Here is a 24,917-nt window from a genome sequence, read left to right as displayed (position 1 = left end):
ACTTAAAATTCTTTTGTGTCAGACATTGGTCCTCTCCCATATGAATTATGCTGATGCTTTGTACGATCCGTGCTCGAATTTCAGTGATCGGATGCGTGTTCAAAACTCATAGAACTCTTGTTTGAGGATGATTTTCGAGTTAAGAAAGTATGATAGGGTAACCCACAGACTTCGGGATACAAATTGGCTCAATATGGAGAGAAGGCGACTATACAACTCAACCGTTTTATTCTGGAAAATTATAAATCGACGAGCTCCTCCTTACTTCTATATAACAAGATCACTTACCGTTCTGATGTCAATTATACATATAAAAATTCGTTTTAAAGAAACACTTACTTCTCCGATTTTTAGTTCACAACATTTCATCGTTCATTTTCATACAACATTACATCTTGCATGAATCAGTTACCTCTGGACAGGGTAGTCGTGTTTATGATTGTATTTCTAAATTTTTCTATTTTCGTTTCTCTACTTTTTTGTTTTCCCCACTACATACATTCATGACCGAAATTGAATTTTGGGATTCTTATTGTTTTGTTTTTCTTTTAAAATGTTTAGATCTTTAATGAATCCAGGGTTAGATACTCCATTTATTTTGCATATTTCAAATTAATGATAGTATATGACAAAGGTTATATTCCCATTCCTATTCTTTCTTTATATTTGGAAACAATTTGTCTTTCAGTTGTTGGTCGAATAATGCATGAGTCAATCTATTGATTGATGGCTGCCACAATTCAACACCTACACGATTTTCCTAGAATGAAACACGACTTTAATAACCATGAAGAACTGCTAAGAATTTAGGGAAATTTCTATTGAATGCACGGCGTTAGTTCGAGCTTACATTCTTCAGCTGGATGACTCATAATGTAGATCGATCTTGTATTGATTCCTATCGATTGCGATTGACTTAAGTTATGCCATGCGCATTATCAGCATCCCTCGAACCTGATGCACCACCCAAAAGGCTCACTTCTGAGTCAGTTCCAATCGTTAAACAAGCATTATACACATTTTAACAGCATCACTAATAATTATTCATTTTAAATCTTAAATTATCTATTTATATGTAATATACAATCATATTACTTAAACAGTGTATTATTAGTGTCAACCTAAATCATTACCCCACGAAAGTTAGTTATACAAACCAACCCACCAGTAAATCGAGTGAAAAATCTCACGAGATCGAACATGGCCGCTTCGAGCCCGATGTGAACCAAGCGTAACCAAGCCAAAGTCAATCGACACATCTCAGGTCCTTCGAATCAAGCAAATCAAGCATCATCAACAATTTCCAGTGTTAACTTTCGTTGGAGTTTCAAATCAGCAGCAAAACTATTCAGCATTAGCAGGTACTGTAGCCAACAGGTACTGCAGTCAACAGGTACGGCATTCAACACGTCAGCAGATGCGTTAGTCAGTGGCGTAGCAACAGTGTAGACAAGCCGATCGACGCAGCTCAAAATCTCAGTTATCATTGAGATATTCAAGTAAGCCTTTCCTTTATTCTTGCTTCATTTTTAATTTTCATTGTATAGATTCTCATTAGTCAAAATGACCGAAGAACAAATTAAAACTTTCCATTACAAACGCGGCAGTATAAAAGCACATATAACACGATTTTCAAAATTCTTACAAACCATAACAGACGATAGCATTTTAGAAGAATTAAAAACACGTTTGGAAAAATTGGAACCGTTATGGAATGAATTAGACAATATTCAATCTGAATTGGAATTAATCGATACAAACACCACAGTTGAAGATCACCTCTCCGAGAGAGAAGATCTTGAAAACTTTTATTTTAAAACTGTTGGCCAAGCAAAACGATTAATAAAACAATTCACATCACCTGTCGATAAAAACTTCCCTTCTGACAGACAAAATATTCTCAATAATTCAACAATAGAAAATTCAAATTCAAAATTGCCAAAATTAAATTTACCGGAGTTTCATGGAGCTTACGAAAAGTGGCTTCAATTTTCTCATACATATAAAGCGATGATACATAACTGCCAATCTATCAATAATATTCAAAAATTTTGGTACCTGAAATCATGTATTAAAGGCGAAGCTGCAAATGTTTTAACAGCTTTGGAAGTATCTGAAGCAAATTACGATAAAGCGTGGGATCTCCTTTGCGAACGTTATGAAAATAAAAGGGTTATAATTCAAACACATTTAAATGCCATAACTGATCTACAGAATGTGCAAAAAGAGTCGCACATTCTACTCAGAAATATAATTGATACTGTCAATCAGCATCTCAGAAGTCTCGAATCATTAGGACTACCTGTAGACAAATGGGACACTATCATTATTCATTTAGTCTCATCGAAATTAGATGTAACCACTAAACGTGAGTGGGAGGAGCACGCATTGAATATCCAATCAGAGCTACCTACACTAAAAGAATTCACTTCATTTTTGAATCAAAGGTGTCAACTCCTAGAAGGATTACATTCCAGTAAAAAGGTTTATAATTCTGCAACTCAACATTTCATGAAAAGGAACATTCATAATTCAAGTGTTGCAAATGTTGCCACCACAGACCCAGTGTGCATTTTTTGCAAAAAAGATCATTTTCTTTTCACATGTGTAAATTTTTTGAAGCTCAGTGTACCACAACGTATAATTGAGGTAAGAAAAATTAATGCATGCAATAACTGCCTACGAAAAGGACATACGTCGAGAGATTGTAAAAATCCACATTCTTGCAAAATATGTTCTCTTCGACATAACACCTTATTACATTTAGACAAGGAACAATATTCAAATGCAACTACCTCCGTAACTTCACAAAAAAATGAGAATGATAATTCAAATGCTATTTCTAATTTTTCAACTCTCACTGCCTGCTCATCGCATACTGACTCATATGTTATGCTTTCTACAGCAAACGTCCTCATTTTCGATAAATATGGCAACACGCACAAATGTCGAGCTATCCTCGATAACTGTTCTCAGTCAAATTTCATCACTGAGAAGTTATTCAAAATCTTAGAACTCCCTACCTCAAAGGTTACCCATTCAGTTGAAGGTTTCGGTTCAAATATAACATCTGTACTCCAAAAAACTTCGGCGACTTTCAAATCAAAAACAAATTCATACATATTGAAAGATGTACCCTTTTTGATATCCAACAAAATAACAAAGGATTTACCAGCTGTTTCTTTCGATATCAATAATCTCAAAATTCCACCGAATGTCATTTTGGCAGATGAAAAATTCAATGAAACCGGTCCTATCGACATGCTTATTGGAGCTTCTATTTTCTGGGACTTAATTTGTGTCGGACGTATTAATCTACTCAGTAGTCATACGGTTCTACAAAAAACAAAACTTGGTTGGATATTTTCTGGGCCCTTACCGATGTCCCAAGCAAACTCTTCAAGTTCAATTTGCAACATAACTCTACAAAACAATAACAATATTCACGATTTACTAGAGCGGTTTTGGAAAATAGAAGAATGTCCAGCACAAGTTCAATACTCACCCGAAGAAGTAGAATGCGAGAAACATTTCATAGAAACTACAATTCGTGATGGATCTGGTAGATTTATTGTTAGTTTGCCTTTCAAAGAAAACATGAACCAACTTGGTGATTCGTTCGATGTCGCACTCAAGAGGTTTTATTCTGTTGAGAAAAAACTTTCTAAAAATTCTCAATTTAAAAAACAATATGTCTCCTTCATGAACGAATATGAAGAACTCGGACACATGACACAGATAAACCCTTCGAACGATTCAACTAAAAATTCAATATATTATTTACCTCATCATGGCGTTAGTAAAATGTCCAGCACTACAACAAAGCTCCGAGTTGTTTTTGACGGTTCAGCAAAAACCTCGAGTGGAATTTCACTAAACGATGTTTTGAAAGTTGGTCCTACCATTCAGGATGATTTGTTTACAATCGTCACAAGATTTCGAACCTATCAATATGTTGTAACAGCCGATATTGAGAAAATGTATAGAATGGTAAAAATACGAGATGATCACCGTGATTTTCAACGGATATTATGGCGTTTTGACCCATCTGAGGAACTTCGTCATTATCAGCTAAACACAGTCACTTATGGAACTGCCTGTGCATCATTTCTTTCTATTAGATCTTTGTTCCAAGTGGCTAAAGACAATCAATCAAAATTCCCTAGAGCTAGCCAAGTTATCACCACCAGTTTTTATGTGGATGATTTGTTAACAGGTTTCAATTCCATTGAAGATGGCAAGCAAGTTCTATCAGAACTCTTACATATTCTCAATTCAGCTGGTTTCAATCTCAGAAAGTTTGTATCAAATAACTGTAAGATTTTAGAAAACATCACTGAAATAAAATCTCAATCATCCCAAACTGTTATCACCGATGACAAAACAACAAAAACATTAGGTTTGACATGGAACTCGGAAGATGATATTTTCAAGTTTATCGTGTCTTATAATCAGACATCGAATGTCACAAAACGAACAATACTCTCTGCAATAGCTCAAATTTTCGACCCCTTGGGTTTAATTGGACCTTGTACTATCAAGGCCAAAATAATCATTCAAAAACTATGGGAACTAGGGCTTCATTGGGACGAAAGCCTTCCAGTAAATCTACATTCTTCATGGTTAGAATTTTCCAGTCAAATACTCCATTTGAACTCTGTTAACATTCCCAGGCATATTATCTGTCCAAATCCTAGATCCATCGAATTGCATTGTTTCGGAGACGCTTCTGAAAGGGCTTACGGAACTTGTTGTTATCTTCGATCCATTGATAAATTCAACAAAATTCATGTGCTTTTAGTATGTGCAAAATCCCGTGTCGCGCCTCTTAAAACGATATCATTACCCAAGCTCGAACTTTGCGCGGCTCTATTGAGTATTCAGCTATCGCAAAAGGTTCTTCAAGCCATGACAAATGAAATCGATTGCACTTATTATTGGAGCGATTCCAGTATTGCATTAGCATGGATAAATACAGAACCACATCAACTCAAAACCTTCGTTGCAAATCGGGTAACTGAAATACAGCAGTATTCGAATAAAAATCATTGGAAATTCACATCTCACTTTTGAGGGTCTATACACTGTAGTAACTCAAATTGAAGCAGTCCTCAATTCCCGACCATTATCCCCTATGTCTAACGATCCCAACGATCTCTCACCTCTCACACCGGCACACTTCCTTATTGGCGAACCATTGACTACTTTACCTCAAGAAGACGTGAGACCTATTCCAAGCAACCGCCTATCCCACTTCAAAGGTATTCAGAGACAAACCCAACATTTTTGGCAAAGATGGTCACATGAATACTTGAATCATCTTCAAGAGAGGATGAAGTGGCGTCAACCTCACCTGAACCTGGAAACTGGAACTTTGGTGCTACTCAAGGACGACAATACAGCTCCTTTGTGTTGGAAAATGGGCCGTATCATCGAGGTATTTCCAGGCAAAGACAGAATAGTGCGGGTAGTTAATGTGAAAACCGCTAATGGTGTTTTAAAACGACCAGTGACCAAGGTCTGTGTTCTTCCGATAAACTCTTAGATTAAGAAAGACAATAGACATTTATATCATATCATTTTGAAAGCCGATCCTTTCAAGGGGGGCGGCATGTATTGATTCCTATCGATTGCGATTGACTTAAGTTATGCCATGCGCATTATCAGCATCCCTCGAACCTGATGCACCACCCAAAAGGCTCACTTCTGAGTCAGTTCCAATCGTTAAACAAGCATTATACACATTTTAACAGCATCACTAATAATTATTCATTTTAAATCTTAAATTATCTATTTATATGTAATATACAATCATATTACTTAAACAGTGTATTATTAGTGTCAACCTAAATCATTACCCCACGAAAGTTAGTTATACAAACCAACCCACCAGTAAATCGAGTGAAAAATCTCACGAGATCGAACAGATCTTTTCACAATTTCATTAATTTCAATAAAAATGCAATGAATTAGAGAAAATAATGTTTAATACTCGTACAGAAGGCTCATTCTACCACTCGTTCATTCAAAAACTAGCCGGCTCGTTTATGAATTTTGAACTCGTGGAAGTATATCAATGCCTTCTACACTTGGATTAGAAATAACTATTCTCTTATTCTGTGGTTATTCTGTTCATTCTTTCACATCTTGTAGAACAAAATCGTGCGAGAATATATCAGAAATCAGTTCGGCCAACCAACATTTTTCAATGCAAAATCACTAAATGACATTTATGGAAATATTTCATTAATTTGAATAAAAATGAAATGAATTAAAGAAAATAATGTATAATACTTGTACAGAAGGCTCATCCTACCGCTCGTCCATTCAAAAACTCGTGGAATAATATCAATGCCTTTTGTACTTGTATTATAAATAACTATTAACGTTTCAGAATGTTTTTTTTTTATAAAAATAATAACGTCATTGTGAAAACGTTTTTAAACCTTATTAAAAACCTGAGCCGTCTCTGCTTTGAAGATTTTGATTTGAAAATTGCAAATTGTGATCTGTTCACAAATATAAATATATCATGACCTTCGTAATTGGGTCAGGCCTATTTAAAAAATGAATGCAAATCTGTTACAATTACCATTTTTGTTCCAAGAGTATTTGAAGATAGCTCCTACTATCCGGCAACATGTAAGTTACTTAAAAATTAGAATCTTTTATCATTACAATCACAATTGAGATATTCATTTTCGTTTGTTTGACATAAAAAAGCCAAACAGATAATGCCATTGTTTATTTATATTCAAATTTTATACCTCAAGTTCATTCTCCTCAGGGTGAGCTTAATCCTTTTTGAATTTTATTTCCGCGTTGTGTGGAACGTGAAACAAATTTTTGTTAATTTTCTCAAAAATTCTCAAAAAGTTTACATTAATAAAAGTTAAACTGATGTGGACCAATTGCAATATACATTTTAGTGTTTTAGATAACTCACTAGTGATTGTGTTGATTTTTTCTTCTATAGATTTTTTTTTAATATTACACTAAACTTATTATCTCTGACCTCAGCCTATAGACGTAGGGGAGAAGACTCCTCTCGCAGTCGGCTTTCTCACCCCCAGCTAAAGGAAACATTCACTCAATCCCACGATATTTAAAATATCAGATGGATAGAGCTCGGTCGTGTCCGGTCCTCGTGGTCCCTCTGGTCCTCGTAGATCTTCTGATCCTATTCCACGGTTCTTGGACCTGTCCTTTGCCTCCTAGGAACATTCTCACCGTCCTTGCTGTACATTAAAAAGGACTTTCATCATTATATTACATAAATATACTCTCTAAATCCTAGTTGCTTGAGATTTTTGGGTGCTATTTCAGTTGTTGAGGGGATAATTGAAATAGTTATCGCTGATATCATTCCCTCTTTATTATTACCTATTATTATATTCGGATAAAATCTTGATTTTCATTGTCATATAAAAACTGAATGAGATGAAATAAAAAGCTTTTGAGCGATCGTTCATTCATGCGCCAATTGTAGAGACCATGTGGTCTCCAAGAGCGGAATTTGTGAATCAATGAAAGAGCGCTCAAGAAATCCCAATTTCTCGTCAAATTTTTTTCGATAATCTTTCTGAATTTTTTTTTATTGTGATGAATTTTTTAATTTTCTATGTTTCTAGTTTGACGATCAACATAAAACTTTGCACGAAGCTTTCAAATGTTCAATGAAACAAAATGTCAAAAAGTTATATTTCCAGAACGACTAATCGAATTTTACTCATTAAAGATTTCAATTGCTTCGTTCAGCTTTGATTTTAACCTGCAATTTCGGGAGTTATCGTGTATACGGCCGGAATCAAATTGGAAGACGAATTCGTCATCAGTGAATAGAATACCGTTCAAGATTATTCATAACTCAAAATCAGAAAATTAGAGGCATTGTGACGAAATAATTGAGCTTGTTAGAAGACGAGCTCTCAAAAAGTAGGTAAAATATATGTCAGTCGATAAAAGAGTTTTTCTTCCAGGTTTGTCAAAACGGGTCTACTCAGTACACTTGTAATATTATTTGCTGCCATATTTCTTGAAACATTTGGGACGAAAAATATTGTTTACAAGAATTTTCATGGAAAATATACCATAGCAGGTGCGAAAGCGAATGCCGATGCTGAAACTATTCATTTGGAAAATTGTACATACACTTCTTACCCCCTAGCTTTTTTCTCATATATGCCAAAAATAAGGAGAGTGATCGTTAAGAATTCAAGAATATTACAATCTATCGATCTGAATAAGTATTCAAGTAAGTAAATGGAGGACCTAAACAGTATTAATAGCTAGGTTTAATCAAATATTCGTCAAAAGTTAAATACGTTGATTACATGTATAGCATTAAATTCTCTTCACGTAACCCAATTTGCTTCATAATTATTCATGTGTAGAATATATATTCATAAGATTTCGAAGGAATCATGTTTTCAGAATAAAAAAATTGCAATAGGTGATTGAAGAAGTATGAAATTTTAAACTCAAATTTATGCCTCAACATGTTTTCTGCAAGTTATTGAGAATATTTTGCTCAATTTGTTGCCAAAGGTATAAAAAAGATCTCAGAGCTATTGGAAAGTTTTCGCCTTGTTGGCATCAAGATTTTTTTTTAATTTGTCCAAAACTTGTTCGATTGGGTTTAGGTCAGGGCATCTTGGAGGTTATGCTAGATGTGAAATCACTTGGTAAGGCATCACAGTGCATTATCAACCAAAAAACGCAATTTTCACCAACAACTACGTGGAATAGTGGGATTACTCCATGGATAACTAACTTCATCAACATATATCTGAGACATCATCTTGAAAGTACTAAAAAGTCAGTTCTGTCATCGAAACGATATAGACCAAAACATATAATGGTACCTCCTCGAATAGAATGGACCTCTTGAATGAAGCGTCGGTTCCATCATTTCAGTGGACGAGCCCACACACAAGGTGTTCCATTTCAGATAAACCACCCCGTATATATTTTATCCCATAGTGATTGGAAAATTTTCCTGAAACAAGTCGAATGATTTTGTTTGAGGGACATCTTTTGACGTTTATTTGAGGCTTGAACGAGCAACCCCCTAAGGGGCGCTTCAACCCCTCAAAATTGAATAGAGAAGAGGGGGTTGAGTAATACTTCATTTGAAAGGTCTTAAAAGCCTTTTTATAATGGTGTTAAAACGTGTAATTTTTATGATTCGTTTTTGCCAAAAATCAATTGTTTAGCTCAAATGAGCAACCTTGAATATTTTGGTTTTTTACAATGTGCAAACTCATTTAAAAGTCACATTCTTAAAAAATTGAATTGTCTTATCAAACTTACAATCAAAAAAATCAAATCTTCGTTTTTGAATCAAATGTTCCACATTAACTTTCATACAATAACAAAATCTTGACTGAAAACCGTCTCTGACCATTCAGCATAATTGGAGTGTTTTGACAACACTTGGCAACAATTCGTTGGCGTAGTTCGTCCAAATGTTCAGGCTGAGTCACAAAAATCCTGAACTCTAGATGTCCCTACAAGTCCAAGATCTTTCGAATGAAGTATCACTCAACCCCTCGTCCATATTCAATTTTGAGTGGTTGAAGCGCCCGCTCTTAGGGGATTGCTAGTTCAAGCCTCAAATATATGTCAGAATATATCCCCCAAACAAAATCATTCGAAGTGTTTAAAATTTTTCCAATCACTGTGGTATAACAAATATAGGTACGGTGTGGCGAGTCTGAGATGGCAATAAAATTCAGCAACGTTTAGCAAAGCGAACGCCGAGCAGCCTAATGAGTGCATGTGTTTTTTAGCGCCAATAAATCTGATGATGAGATCAACTTTCAAGATTTGCATTCAACTTGAAATTGTTCTCATATCAACACACAAAATCTCAACTTTTTCGTTAAATATTCTTCTTGAATTTTCTAAGGTTTTGGTCACGCAATCAACATGAAATTAAATGAAACTTCATCGAAATGCAAATTATCATCTTGATCGGATCTGCAGTTTCGAAATCAACAATTCGAATTGAGTCCATTAACGAACTTAACCAAATTCTTATGTCTTTTCTTTCTGAAGTTATCTTTTGTACCTATACGGCCGGACGACCAGAAAGGTAGACAGACTTATCTTTTGAGTCCCTTTCCTGCTCAAAATCAGGAGAATAGAGACATTGTGACCAAATTATAGTGCGATCTTTAGTTTGAGACCAAATAAATTTCAGAAGAAATTGAAATATAACTAATTAATTATGATATATCTGATTATTTTGTCTATTATCTATTATTTTCACTCAGCACATAAAATCAAGCTATTCATTAATTTCAGGTGGCCGCAATCTTGAAGAAATCTTTTTCTCAAACAATGATATCAATGAATATCCATTACGCTACTTCCGTAATACAACCTTCAAAAAAATTACTATCCATGCTCAACCACAGATTGAGGTGATCACGAAAGATTTTGCTAACGAAACTCAACGTCTGAAGTCCTTCGAATGCAGCGAATGTGAAATAGATACCATAGAAGAAGGTGCTTTTAATAACCTGAACAAACTTGAGGTTTTGGATCTCCATAAGAATTCAATTACAGAATTGACAGATGAAACATTCAGTCCACTCAAAAGTTTGAAGAGATTGAATTTGGCCGACAACAAAATATCCAAATTCTCTACGAATGAAATAAAGCAATGCACAAAATTAGAGAGTGTTGATCTGAGTGACAACCCTCTGAAGGATCTGAATTTGCTAGACGCTCATGAAATCTTACCTAATCTTAAAACAGTGAGCATCATACGAACACAAATTCCTGAAGCTGTGATCGAAGAACATGAGCAAAAAACAAAAATTCGTTTCTTAACCATTGAAGATAACAAAATCAAAGCATAACTCGAACATTCATCATTAATTTCTCGTTTATCAAAAAATATTGAATAAAACTATAAAACAAGTGCATTTTTTCAGTAATACTAACAATAAAGATAAAAGACTATGCAAACTTTCAATTAAACTAATGGGATGCAATTATCTTTTGCGACCTTGCTGAGATGGCAATTTTATCTCAAAAGCTGTAAAAAGAACTGTATCTATCATGTTGTTGCAACATGGAGGCTATTTGGGGAAGCTTATAAAGACTAGTATTTCCACTAGGATTAGACACGTAGCCGTTCGAAGTTAGTAAATTAACTATGAAACAGTGCTTGTCAATAGAAAATAGATAATAATTGTGTTAACTTGATATCTACGATAACCGATAAATATCAGGGTTCGAGTGTTAGAACAGGGTGTGAATAACACATCTGAACTCCGCCCTGCAATTGAATTTTGGAATTGAATTTGAATTATTATATTTTTTTTCTCTTTATGTTCATTCTATTCAACAAATTCAATAAAGGCCATTATTTTTATTATATAAATACCCATTGAGTGTAGTTCAAAAAAATAAGAGTGAATTGGATTTTATGACTCCTAAATTATGTAGAATAATTACTTATCACTCCAGTTATTTTGCATATTTCAAAATAATGATAGTATATGACAGAGGTTATATTCCTATTCTTCCTTTATATTTGGAAACAACCTGTCTTTCAGTTGTTGATCGAATAATGCATGAGTCAATCTATTGATTGATGACTGCCACACTTCAACACCTACACGATTTTCCTAGAATAAAACACGACTTTCATTACCATGAAGAACTGTTCAGGGAAAGTTCTATTGAATGAACAGAGTTAGTTTGAGCTTATATTCTTCAGATGGAAAACTCATAACCTAGATCGATCTTTTCACAATAGAAGTGTGAGAATCCCATTCTTCTATTTTTGTCTACATCCGATGTTTTATTCAAATTAAACAGGTTCTCTATAAATGATATGATGCGCCTTTGAACGTTCGTTCAATGCAAAGCATTGACTCCAACATTCGAGAGAAAAACATTGAGCCTCATGTTATGTGATCAAGGGGAAGAGGATGAATAGTTTGAATTTCTACCAATGATAAGGAAAGCTAAATCCTGTGATCTAAAATGGTTCAATGATTCAATGATCGATTGCTTCGATATGTTCAACCAATCAAAATACCTAATATCGGTTTGTTGTTTGAGTGTGAAATCATACGTCTTACTTCTATCTTTGAGTCAAATCCTCTTTTTCTCTATGAGCTATCTTTTTCAAATCAATGGACTTAATTAGTGATGTTGGTAATACTATATTTGACACGATAGAATCAAAATATAGAGCAAAACTGATAAATCAGTGAAAAAATTCTAAAAATCCATCAATAAATGACTGAGAAATAGATTATTTAAATTTACGTATTTTAGCGCGGAACGTCTTTGGTCTCCGACTCGTCTGTGACGTCACGCCACTTGCCTGTGATCGCTACACCATAAATTACGTTTAAATACTTAGCCGCGCCAAGGCTCTCGCGCCATTTGTAGTTGTACAGTGTAGTTTTAACTCGAGTTTTGTTTTTATGTCACCATAATGGAAGAAGGCTTCGTGAAAGGACAAAGTTATTTTTACTCAATAACTTATTTCAAACCAACTTACACCTAAGTATTTTTATTATCAGAAATAGACAGCTAGTACTGATAGGCACTTACATCAAAATGATCTTCACACACATATGAAGTAGTTTTAGGTCCAATTAAGTCACGCCTCATTAATTTGCACCACTTCTTCCTTTGATTCATGTCATTTGGTACATGAAAAAACAATTTATTGGGGTTTTTAATTGTCGTGCTTGCACACATAGGCACAATACAATATTTGTAGGATTTTTTTTATTTCAGCCATCGTGTAACGAACAAAACATGACACGAAAGGCACAAGTGATTGTACACCAATCAATTCGTAAGCACTCTGCGAATACCAGTCGCCTCGTGTAAGTGGCGTGACGTCACACACTAGACTATGAAATTATTCTTCCAAGCGCAACTCAAAGTCCCATAACTTTTTCATTTCTAGAGATATTTCAATGATTCTTCCACATTTTTGTTTCATTTTACTTACATTTTTAGAATTAATCCTTAACAAAAAAATGAAAACTAGTCCATTGATGAATTCGCAATACAATTATCATGGCTTTCAATTCCATGACAATTCAGAATTATATGATTTAGGTATCTATAGTTGGGACTCTTCGACAAAAAATAATTCGAAGACAACTTCGATGTTGAAACCATTTATAAACAACCTGTACTACCATAATAGTAAAACCTAGCAGTAGAAATGAACCGATCAAACACGGTATATATACACTAAGATGTCGAAAGTAGTGGTGTGTTCACTGACTAGAATTTGTTTAAGATAATTATGGCGACTCGACTCGGCATGGGTCCCTTTTCCCTTTTATTCCTTAAGGTGGCGCTATATTCTTTGATTGATCAATCTACGACATTATTTTAAAATTTTCATTTGTTCTGTCAGAAGTTGATTGACTTTAGATTCAACCCCAAAACGACTTTGACAGTAAAATGATTTGAGCGCCATGAAAAACGATGCGTAAATCAATTGAAAAGGGACCAATGCCATTAAAATCCAAGAGGGCTGATCCCATCAAAAATTGCCACTTTAATCTTAATGTCTTTCAAGAATAGGTGAGCACACCTATTTTTTTTATTCTTTCAGTCAATTCTACGTATGAGAAGAGTGAGGATTACTAACCCTGAACCTGAAATGAAAACTGTGTTATCGAAGAAAAACCGCAATTTTTAACTGAGTGGAGTTGTGTGTGACATAGAAAAAAACTAAAAGTTTCGATAACTTTATTTGACATTTCATTAATTTTAATGAATTAACCTGTTGTTTGAATTTTAGACTTGGCTGGAGAGTTATACCAAGAAATTTCAGTTAATAATTTGATTAGTTTTTGGTCTCAAAACTCTCAAATAGAACAAGAATTGAAGTGAAGGACCGATTCATCATCAATAAGTTGGATCTAGGACCTAGGTTCAATGTGTTTGGTATTCTCATCTTGATTTCATTGATAATATCTCATGTTCTGATGAATCAATAGAATCAGTAAATTTCCCATAGTTACGTCATACCTATTGATAACTGGATATATCCTTGACAATGGTATAATCGTTTCGGTGCTTTGGTTCCCACAATGTTGGGATCATTTCCATAGTAACATAGTTTTATTAAAATAAAAGTCAAGCTCAGTGATATGTAAATCAAATAATTTGACAACTTTGTGTCTAATCCTACACAATAATATATCTATATGATATATTTAGTTTATTTTTGAAAATGAAAAATTTAATAATCAACCAAAAGAAAATTCAAAATGACTAAAACATAACAAATTGAGCAAACGGTTAATAAATTGAACAACTAAATTAACATAAAGGCAGACGTACGTTTCGGAATTTTTGTATTTAATGATACAATTTTTCCTCATCAGTGCCTTATAGTTCAACGAAATTATTAAATTTACAAACTTACCACGTGTATATCTACCTCAACAAAATTGCAAGTAAGAAACTACAAACTAACTAAACGTATCGGTTGCTCTGGTGAGGATTCACAGAACAGTGATATGTCATTGAATTATCGAAATGCAGTGCTTTAGTTATAATTATTGAAATTATTCGTTATATAATCAAAACGAATACCAACTCGAGCATAGACAATAGATATATTTCGATTATACGAACCTCTTCACTCGAAATAGTTCGCGAACTACGTCTCGTGAATCTGTGTATAATCGAATATTTTCCATGCTCTTGTGATATCATAACTGAATATATACTACTTCCTCCAATATTCCTCAAGAGAATCGAATTATATCACATTATTTTTCAAGTTACCGAGAATGCTCTTCAGAATGGCAATTATTATTACCATTATCCATTCCTCCAATCTCCTCATCAGTAGACGAGCTCTGATCGTGGTTAGTTTCTGAGGAAATGAGTAATAAAAATGTTATTGTGATATAAAGTGTCAATTTCAAGTTTGGCGTGAGGCTGTTAATTCCTCAGAGATTTAATCAGAGGATAAAATTTGGCAATAAAAATCTTAGGTCGTTAAATAGGGACCGCAAAAATCAATCTATTCCCAAGGATGCGGCATGTGTATTTCGGAACAGTTGTTTGTTATGTCTGTCGGACTTATTGAATGTTATTTTGGTTCTTCCATATCCCAATATTGGCATCAAGTTTCATTGTCCTAAGAAAATATTTCTTAGGGCGTTTTTGATATCCGATAAAGAAATATTTGCAATATTTCCGAAAATAATGTTATTACTGCTTCAATTTCACTCAGTACACTACAGGCTGATTAATTAGCTAACCGACAATCTTTGCCATATGAGAAGTTATGGGATCATTTGTGCGATTTCAATTAGCTCAAAATTGCTGCATTGCCAAATGTTCAAACAACTTATCAGTTCATTGTCAGAAGTCCTGTGCCACACTAAAATTGTAGCAGAAATTCATGACTTGGTAGGTACTAAGTTAGTAAGTTACACCCTCGGTTACACCTTGAAATGTACCTACGATTTCAGTAAGGAAGAGTATGGCGATATCATATTCTTCATTGCAATGAGAATATCTACTGACAATGAACTGACAAGTGTATTTACGCTTGTTTTCGAGCTTGATTCTAATAATTTTTTTTTGTTCTTATAAATCATATCAATAGACATAAAACCAACTTTCGAAGCCGTGTATTTCCTTCAATAATCAAATATGTTCCCATACTGTTTTTCTGTTAAAATTACATGACCTTCATCTAGGGCAGTTTGTCGGTGATCTAATAAATCACTCTGTATAAAGCTTACTGTTCATAGTCATGATATCCAACAATACGATGATCCGAATGTCACTATTGATTTATTATTTCAAATGAATTATGGCGGGAAATAATCAACCAATAGGTGGCCTTTTCGGATTATCGTATCGTCGGATATCGTGACTATGAACAACAAGCTTAACACTTCACTCAATAAGTCCTGGGCTTGACGCACAAATGGTAGTGCCATACCACTTTTTTTCTCTAGCAAAACATTCTGGTCAGAATTTCGGAACACACATATAGTTGAAACCTGATTGAGGTCGGATTGAAGGTTAGGTGCCGCCACATTTGTGTTTTTTAAAAAATGGATAAAACGAGTCTTCTTTATTGACAATACTCCTTCACGAATCGATAGAACCATGGTCAAATTGAACTAATAACACTTACAACTTCTTGACCACACAGCTTAATCAGGGTGTTTCCAAATCAGACGTAACTTTGAAGGAGGTATTATTAGTATTACTAATTTGCTGTCGATTGAGCCATATTTATTGATAACCGAAATTTAACAGTTTCCGAGATATTGAGTCTTGTTGAATAAGAATTAATATGATTTGAAAGTTGGTATATGAAAAAAATAATACTGAATTTCTAATATACATTTGCCTGCAACTTTCGATTCCACAAATAATGTACAACAAAATTATTTCAAAAACTTGCAAAATTCCTTCTTTATTTTCTCAAAAAGTTTTCGTTAGAATGCAGGCACTTGTTTTGTTTCGGCAGATTTTGATTTGGAAGGAGAAAGAAGCAAGTACAGAGAAGTAATGAATTAAATATTCTTTATTGAAATCAAACTCAAAATTTCCGTAGAAAATGTATTCATAAATTATGTTTTAAATTACCTCCACCTTTCCTCATACAAGCACGTGCCCTCTTTTATTTCTTCAGTTTTTACTTCCACCTGAAATTTACTCTCAATCTTCTCCCTCCTTCTTCTAGTCTAGTCTAACGGTGTTGGATCTGGACTTTTCGCTGGCCAAGAAAAATGACGAAAAATGAAGTCACAAGAATTCAAATATCTCGTAAACTGTTGATTTTTGGTTATCACTAAATATGGCTCAAACGACAGCCAATGAGTCATACTAACACGTCCTCCAAAGTTCACAACTAATTTGGAAACACCCTGTATAAATATCAACAAGAGATCCTCGTCAAACATAGACTTACTTTAAGGCTAGATTTGAATTGTTGATTTATTGAAATGCCGGGTAATAAATCTCCAAAATCATGGGAATTGTACCTTCAATATTAATATTTCCAATATTTACAGCAAATGAGTGTTAAAATATACCTGGAAATTTTTTTAATATGATTCAATCTCTAAAAAGAAACATCTTACGGAAAATGTTTCGAATAAAAGTTTTAAAGTTTCGAAGGGAAAGTCCACTTATGCTACACCTCCTCCATTTTGTTCACTCTCATGGGGGGAGGATAGCTAACTATTGAATCTTAAACGAGAACTTCTGTTTTTATATTGCAGATCCGTATTCTGCAGAAAGTACACAAAAGTTTTGAAAGAACAAATTTTCAAGATTCATCACAGATGACTCTGTAATTAATCATTTACATCAAAATTTATTCGAAAATTGTCCAACTATTCGTTGAAACGATGGAAAAATAATGCGCTTGGCGAAGATTAATACTAGATTTCAAATAAAAGATATCCATTTCGATTTTTTCTTCTTTGAGTTGATACATCTAATAAGTGGAAACAATTTTAACCAAAAACATGCACAAAGAACAAATAATTTCGCCATTTCCAAATAATCAATGGTAGTACATGTAAACTGAGAACAAACATTTCAATACAATAGGTCAGAATTTCATGTGGATGATTAATAGAACGGATAGGTTAAAGTCATTCAGACGAAAATTTAAATTTGATTGCAGAGTCATCTATGACTAATCGCGAAAAATGTTCCTACAAAACTTTTGTAAACAACAGAGATACCAAATGAATGGAAGAGGTTTCGTCATAAGTAAGCTTCCCTTCACTACAAACAACCTTTTATTCAAAACATTTTTCTGTTTTTTTTCGGGATTTTTGACTGATTCAACTTGAAGAATTCACCCGGTATATATGCTAGTTAAATCTTACATTTATGTTGCAAAAGTGAATTGAATTAGAATAAATGCTTCTTCAGGCTTCTTCGGCCAATGAAAATCTCGTACGTTAAAGTACAACCTTCCGCTCTAGATGAAAAAATAACTATTCAGCTAGAACTGTTGATAAATGAATTGAGTATAATTCTCTTTCAGTATACTTTTCGACCTCCCAGATTTGCAGTGTCTGATGTCTGATGAATCTGGTTCAGAAAATCCCACAATAATCTTTTTGTTTGTCGATTCCAATTAAGAAGCAGTTTATGAATTATTCACTTCATAATAATCTGAAAATCAATAAAGAGCTTATTCCTTAGTACGACTAAATGATGGGGTTAACTCAAATCTGCATAATGTTTACTCCCCAGATTAAATAAGACCAACCAATTTTATATTTCGGTTGACTGATTTTTCGCATTTTAATGAAGATGATGAAAAATTTGAGCAGAACCGTACATGCAGATCGAAAAAATGGATATAAATCGGTTTTCAGTCAATTATTTTGTAATAACTTTGAAAAATGTAGCGTGGAAATTTTCGTAGACACGGTAGTTACAAAGAAAAAGAATGGAAGAATATGATAAATTTTTAATTGACTTTCAGATTCTTTATATTCCGAAACTTGAAATTTTCTGAATATTCTTGAAATAATAATTATATTATAATAATAATTTTCCTTATATTTTTAAAATAATACCACAATCACATACACCCAGTTGGAGAAACGTTCATTAAAATTTAATGGCACATTAAAATTTTAATTCTCTATTAAACAGTGCAGGTGGCCAAAAGGCTATTCCCATTGAAGGATTCAACTTTTAATGACTACATTTAATTTTAATGAACGTTCCTGCACCAGGGTGTTACAGTTTTATTTCACTGCACATCACAATGTGTTCTCTCTTGGATATTTTCCATCTCAAGTTCTTACAAAACATTTGAAAGATAGAGGGATGTCCGTTATGCTTTCATCTGTTATTTGAAAGATTTTTCATTAAAATAACAAATTTATTGCTATGAAAGTATACTCCTTAATAAGAATCAAGAAATCAAAATAAAAAAAAAAATTTGTCACAAAAGTCATTCATCATAAAATCTTTCCAAACTTTGACAATTTGAGTATTTTTTTATTTCCCCATTATTAGGAACAGATAATTTCATAAAATACATACATTTGTGAACTAATTCAATTGAAGTCGCTCAATTTTTAATTTGTAATAGTGAACCAGCTATAAAAATTTTTAAACATAAACATAAATGGTTAATTTAAGCGGGGAAACAAATGTAATAAATCAAATAACTTATAGGAGATCTACAATAAAACAAGAAAAACATCTAAAAATGGTAGGCTTCATTCATTTCACTTGGAATATAATAAGGATATATCCATTTTCTTCTCAAACTTTCAATGTATTGTCTGCACAACTATGTCGGTCTATCCTTGTATACAAGCAGAGTTGTAAATAATGATTATATGCTAATAAATGATGGCATTACGTCACTGGTATTAGAGTGCTCTGTTCGCTCAGTAAATTTTATATTTGTAGAACGATACGAGATTTTCATTCAACCATACACACACACAATATATTTACTCTTGTATTAAGCTGAACGGATACATAGGTATCGATTCTCCATAAAACTGCTATAAAATGGAATGGAGAAAATAAAGATAAGGGTTGGGTATATCATCATCCATCGTATACGAATTAAAAATTGGAATCCCTTGATAGAAACTATAAATTCAATGTTGATATGGTTTTTATCTTTCGATAAAGTCATCCAGAGTGGGTATATGTCATTGCTATTTTCGAGATATTCAAATTTATATCTGTTGGAACGAAGAAAACAAACAATCAAATTTTCTCATTAAATTCATATTATTTTGATTTCTTTACATCGATTATGTAATGATGGATAGATGTCATATCACAGTTAGTAAACATGAAATTATACACAATAGAATAACGCCATCAATGGAAATCATTTTTAGTAGTGAATCTCATTTTCACCTCAATATGTGGGTCTCAGAATATCCCCGATTAAAAAAGTACATGGGCTTACAACTTTGTTACCACCATTTTTTTCCGGAATTCGAGATTTTATTTCAAAAACTTGTTTTACATTTATGATTCAAAGTATTGTTCATCGCTGGCCACTACTTTTTCCCATCTACCGGGCAGAGTACGAATCCCACGTTTGAAAAAACTGGTCATCTTTTGAAACGAATCACGAACCATTCCAATTTTTCACTTGTTCATAACACTGGTAGTGCTGGTCAGACAGGTTTTGTGCCATTGATCGAAACAAGTGATAGTTCGAAGGTGCAACTTCTGGAGAATACAGCGGGTGGGGTAGGACTTTCGATTTCAACTTTTCTAGGTATGCTTTGACCACTCTCGCAACATGCGGCGTTTGACAATCTATCCTTCTTCTCGAACGCATTAATTGCATTTGATAGCGATCGCCTGTGATTGTTTCAGTCGGTTTTAACAAGTCATAATACACTACGACGCGCTGGTCCCTCCAAATACTGAACATGACCTTGAAACATGAATATTCGGTTTGGCTGCCGACGTGGAAGCATGACTTTTTGCACTTGGGATTATCGTAATAAACCCATTTTTCGTATCCAGTCACACTGAGATGAAGACATGCCTTCCGTCTTTGCCTTGCAAACAACTGCTCACAAGCAAACAAATGCCGTTCAACATCTTTCGGCTTCAACTCGTACGGCACCGAATTTCTTTGTTTCTGAATCATTCACATGACTTCAGGCGTTTTGAAGTGGCTTGTTGAATCACTCCCGATGATATTGCCAATTCTGTCGAATTTTTGTTCCTATATGAGTTCCCAAAAAACTCTGTACTCTTATCAGTCACAAATGTAGCCTGATGAAGCTACAGTCTGGCAAATTATTGTTACTAACAATTAAATGATCCAGTGAAATAGTATACAATTGTGCAGCAAGTGGGGAAAGTCCAACTTTTCTCGCGAGTGTGGAAGTTTGTGGCACAAGCCTGAAAGGCAAGTGTCGCAAACACACGAGCAAGAAAAGGACTTTCTCCACATGTTGCACACTATACTTCTCCTACAACTGCACAAATTTCAATAATTCAAGTAATGGACTTGATTGAAATCAAAATGGCCTTTGTTGACAGTATGTGCTAATTTATTGCGTTTCCATAGAAACGACTCGAAAGCCCAATTTCATTGGTCTACCAAGCGAGGTGTGGGCAAAGTGCAGTGAGAAATAATATTTCCCACAGTATGAGCAATACATAGTTTTGAAATTGAGTAAGCTATGAAAAATACGCTACTTTTCATAGCAGTTGTAGGAAAATTATTTTGTTTAATTTTATCTTATTCTACAAATATTTATTATGTACTCATAAAGTGGTATAGTATATCCAAAGTCACTTGAAGGAAGCCAGAATATTTCTATTAAACAAGGGTTGTTCAAGATTTCAAAAATTCTTTTGGGGTCAGTGAATTTATTGCCTAACAATATTAGCAGATCGCGGCATCCACTTCAATGGGACATCAAGCGTTTTTATGGACTACCTACTTAAAGTGACTTTGGATATACTATATGAAATTTTTGTTATTATGTTATTCAATGATTCTTTTGGGGGCGTTTTCTATCGTGTAACTTCGATAAAACACCAATCGATCTGTCATGGTGTATAATAATTCGAATGTTTCACTCTCATTATTACACTCTTCATTATACCCAAGAGAAATCCTTAATGGTATTGAAATTATATCTGACCACACCTCCTCATTCATTTAAGCCTTGTGGAGTGCTCCATCCTCATCCTCCTGTTATCTGAAAATCTCGGCGGAACACTAAGCTTCTGGCTTCTTACCGGGTCAGTTCACATCGGAGCATCTGGAAGTTTTGAATCTATTTCAATCGTAAAATGGCGCCGTAAACGGAGTTTCACCGAACTTTCTGGAATATCCGGTCGAAGGTCCGAATCTTATAATTATCACTTCCGTGAACTTTTCCGATGTCTTGCGGTGCGCCAGAACGTACCGTATGTTATAAAACTTGGGATTGTGTCCGTTAAAACCCTCTGCGAGGTCTGGGTCTGGCCAATACGTTCATAAGTTACGTACCTACGATATGATACAACTTGACCTAGAGCTCCTACGTGATTAGATCGTTAAAATGTACTCCTAAGATATGTATTACATTCCAAAGCAATTTTTATATTCAATCATTTTTGGCAAGAGTATGACTATTTGAAATATGAAATGGCAATGTCAACGTTTATCTCTCAGTTTATTGGTTAACTAGTAGTTTATTGGTTAACTAGCTATTCAACTAGCTGTTTATTGGTTAACGTGCATCTCTCGAGTGCTTATCTCTGATTTCTCTCGGGAAGATCCTCCTGCAAGACATTAATCAAACATTTTCTCCCCCCATCGAAAACCTGAAAGTTCCACACTGGTCCTGTAAAGAAAGAAAGCTGAATTGGCTAGATTACAGTCTTCTTCTCAAACAGCCTGTTTATATTCACTCCTGGATATAGGCCTCCCCTTGAATTCTCCAATTTACTCGATCTTGAGCCAACTGGTTCCAACATCGTCCAATCTTTGCTCTGATATAATCAGAGTTTTGGTGGATTTCCTACACTTCGATTATGTTCTCGCATTTTCCATGGTAGAATTTGTAGGATTTCAGATATGCCTACTTATGTGTTTCGTCCCTGGCACACACACCGGACTCATCAGTTTGACTTTGGTATATTTGTGTGTGCCGTGTCACAGACGCTAGGGAATGTATTATTATCGGGAGCCGCCGGGACTCGTACCCGGCACCTAGTCGCATCTCGGTGAGTGTGTCTACACTCTTAACCTCTAGGCCACCGAGTGCTGTGTTCATTGTTGCTATGTGGAGCTTCTATGAGAAGCCGCCACATGACTCCCTCCCCAGTGACGGAGAAACGAAACTTCTGCGTGTTACGAGGTGATCGGTGCAGCCGGGTGATTGCCGCCTAATCAGAGCTGCGCCTCGCGGCATCGTGCGGACGGTGAATGCCGCCTATTCAGGTCCGCTATACCGCGGCAGAACAAGGAGCACGTATTGCACGCCATGGGAATGGGCGTCTAGAGTTTCGTTGGAAATTGCAGATATATGGGAGCTACGCATCAACCTTCTGCTTTCCAGGACACATCGTTAAGACGGCCATTCCCATCATGTAGGATTTCACATATGCCTACTTATGCGTTTCGTCCCTGGCACACACACCGGACTCATCAGTGTGACTTTGGTATATTTGTGTGTGCCGTGTCACAGACGCTGGGGAATTTATTATTATCGGGAGCCGCCGGGACTCGAACCCGGCACCTTGTCGCATCTCGGTGAGTGAGTCTACACTCTTAACGTCTAGACAACCGAGTGCTGTGTTCATTGTTGCTATGTGGAGTTTCTATGAGAAGCCGCCACAAATTCTTTTAGTCCATTGGCTGTCTTCCTGCCGAGCCTCATGTCCCAACCAGGAACATTTCATTTCCATGATCCTACCTACTACCTCTTCTACATTTGTTCTTCTTCTGATCTGTATGATGGTAGTAGTAGAGAGTCATATATATTGAAAGGATTCTGAAAAATGTCTTTATTTCAAATTAAATTTAAATTTAAGATTTTCATTAAAATAAAAGTAGACAATTCATCAATCAGTCATATTACCTAAAACTTCAATCGGAGGGAATGATGTCACTTTCAAGTATTCCCCATAGACATACACATACGTGGTATAACAATTTATACTATTCTATGATATGCCCTTCCTCATGTCGCTTTTGTTGACTTTATTCGTTCAGCGAAGGCACAAAATACACAATGAAATGTTATGAGTTTACTGAACAGTCACGTCATAAGCGGTCGCCAAGGTACCTTGAGGGTTTTCGAGCTAGGACAAATTAGATAGACAAAAGGGCCAAAATTCGCCTTAAAGCTTGAGTTTATGTAGGAAATAGTAGATGTATCCTACAATACTGGTGGGTATTTCAAAATATTTCGTCTTGCCTTAGAATCAATAGTTATTTTCAAATTAATGCACAACAAAATTTTGAATGTAATGGAGGTGTAATTTGCAAATATTTAACATATTCAAATAACCTCGAACTTTATATTCCCTATCAATAACAGTATAGAATAATACGTACATTTCCTTTGGTACTTACCTGCTGTTATCTAGAAATGTCCAATGATTTTGTGACTTATGTTCGTCACCTAACAGTAATAATTAGAGTCATTCTTATTGATATTTGTAATTTTGATCTATTATACCTATAAAACTAATGTAATATAGTGGTAGGAGCCAAAACTTTATGAGTGACAGTAGATGAAATATGGATTCATCATTACACTTACACAGTCAAAGTGTCACTTGAATGGGAAGCAATCTCTGATAGCAGTCCAAAGTATCCAAAATCTCGAATATGAGCTGGCATTCCATTTTTCATTGACTATCTTAATAAAGGTAAAACCATAAACGTTAAACCATCACATAACGTTAATGGATTGACTGAGTATAGAAATTAAGACATAACGTCCTCAAATGCAAAAGCAATAATTAACTGATGCAAGCGTGTTATCGATCAGCGAATTAGTTTTGAGGTTTTTCTTCAATTATTGGTCGAATTTATTAAGATAACTATGATATAGGCCTTTTGCAGTGCTGACTTGTGATCGATGAGTAAGAGATTTTTCATTTCTCAAAGGTTTTCTGATGATTCGAAATTCGAACAATACTTTTTTCCATTGTTTATTTTCTAAAAGGTGAAAATTGCATATTTCGTTGTTACAGGCATTTGAATTACTCCAACCATCCGAGTGATTTTTCCCCACCTCTTTCTAACGCTCAACATTAGACTTTCGTAGCTCGCTTGATTCCCTGGTGTTGACATATTGATATCTATGTATTGTTAGTCCGCTGCATATGCTGGATTGATACGCCATGTATTGAATACTGTTGATGAGCATCGCGATTCATATTTGTACAATTCCCCTCACTATTTT

General features: G+C 34.7%; 1 protein-coding gene across 1 annotated transcript; it reads left to right on the top strand.

Moving 5' to 3' along the window:
• The first annotated feature begins 6,548 nt into the window (after window positions 1-6,548).
• On the top strand, window positions 6,549-10,930 carry LOC123681166 (leucine-rich repeat-containing protein 15-like). Its single transcript, XM_045619405.1, has 3 exons — window positions 6,549-6,642; window positions 7,980-8,254; window positions 10,309-10,930. Coding segments are annotated over exons 1-3 (837 nt in total). The 5' UTR covers window positions 6,549-6,640; the 3' UTR covers window positions 10,869-10,930.
• Window positions 10,931-24,917: the final 13,987 nt, after the last annotated feature.

This window comes from Harmonia axyridis, chromosome 5, assembly GCF_914767665.1.
Source record: "Harmonia axyridis chromosome 5, icHarAxyr1.1, whole genome shotgun sequence".
In the NCBI taxonomy this organism is placed as follows: domain Eukaryota; kingdom Metazoa; phylum Arthropoda; class Insecta; order Coleoptera; family Coccinellidae; genus Harmonia; species Harmonia axyridis.
The sequence above is the reverse complement of the archived record's forward strand: the minus strand, read 5'-3'. Positions and strand labels throughout refer to the sequence as shown.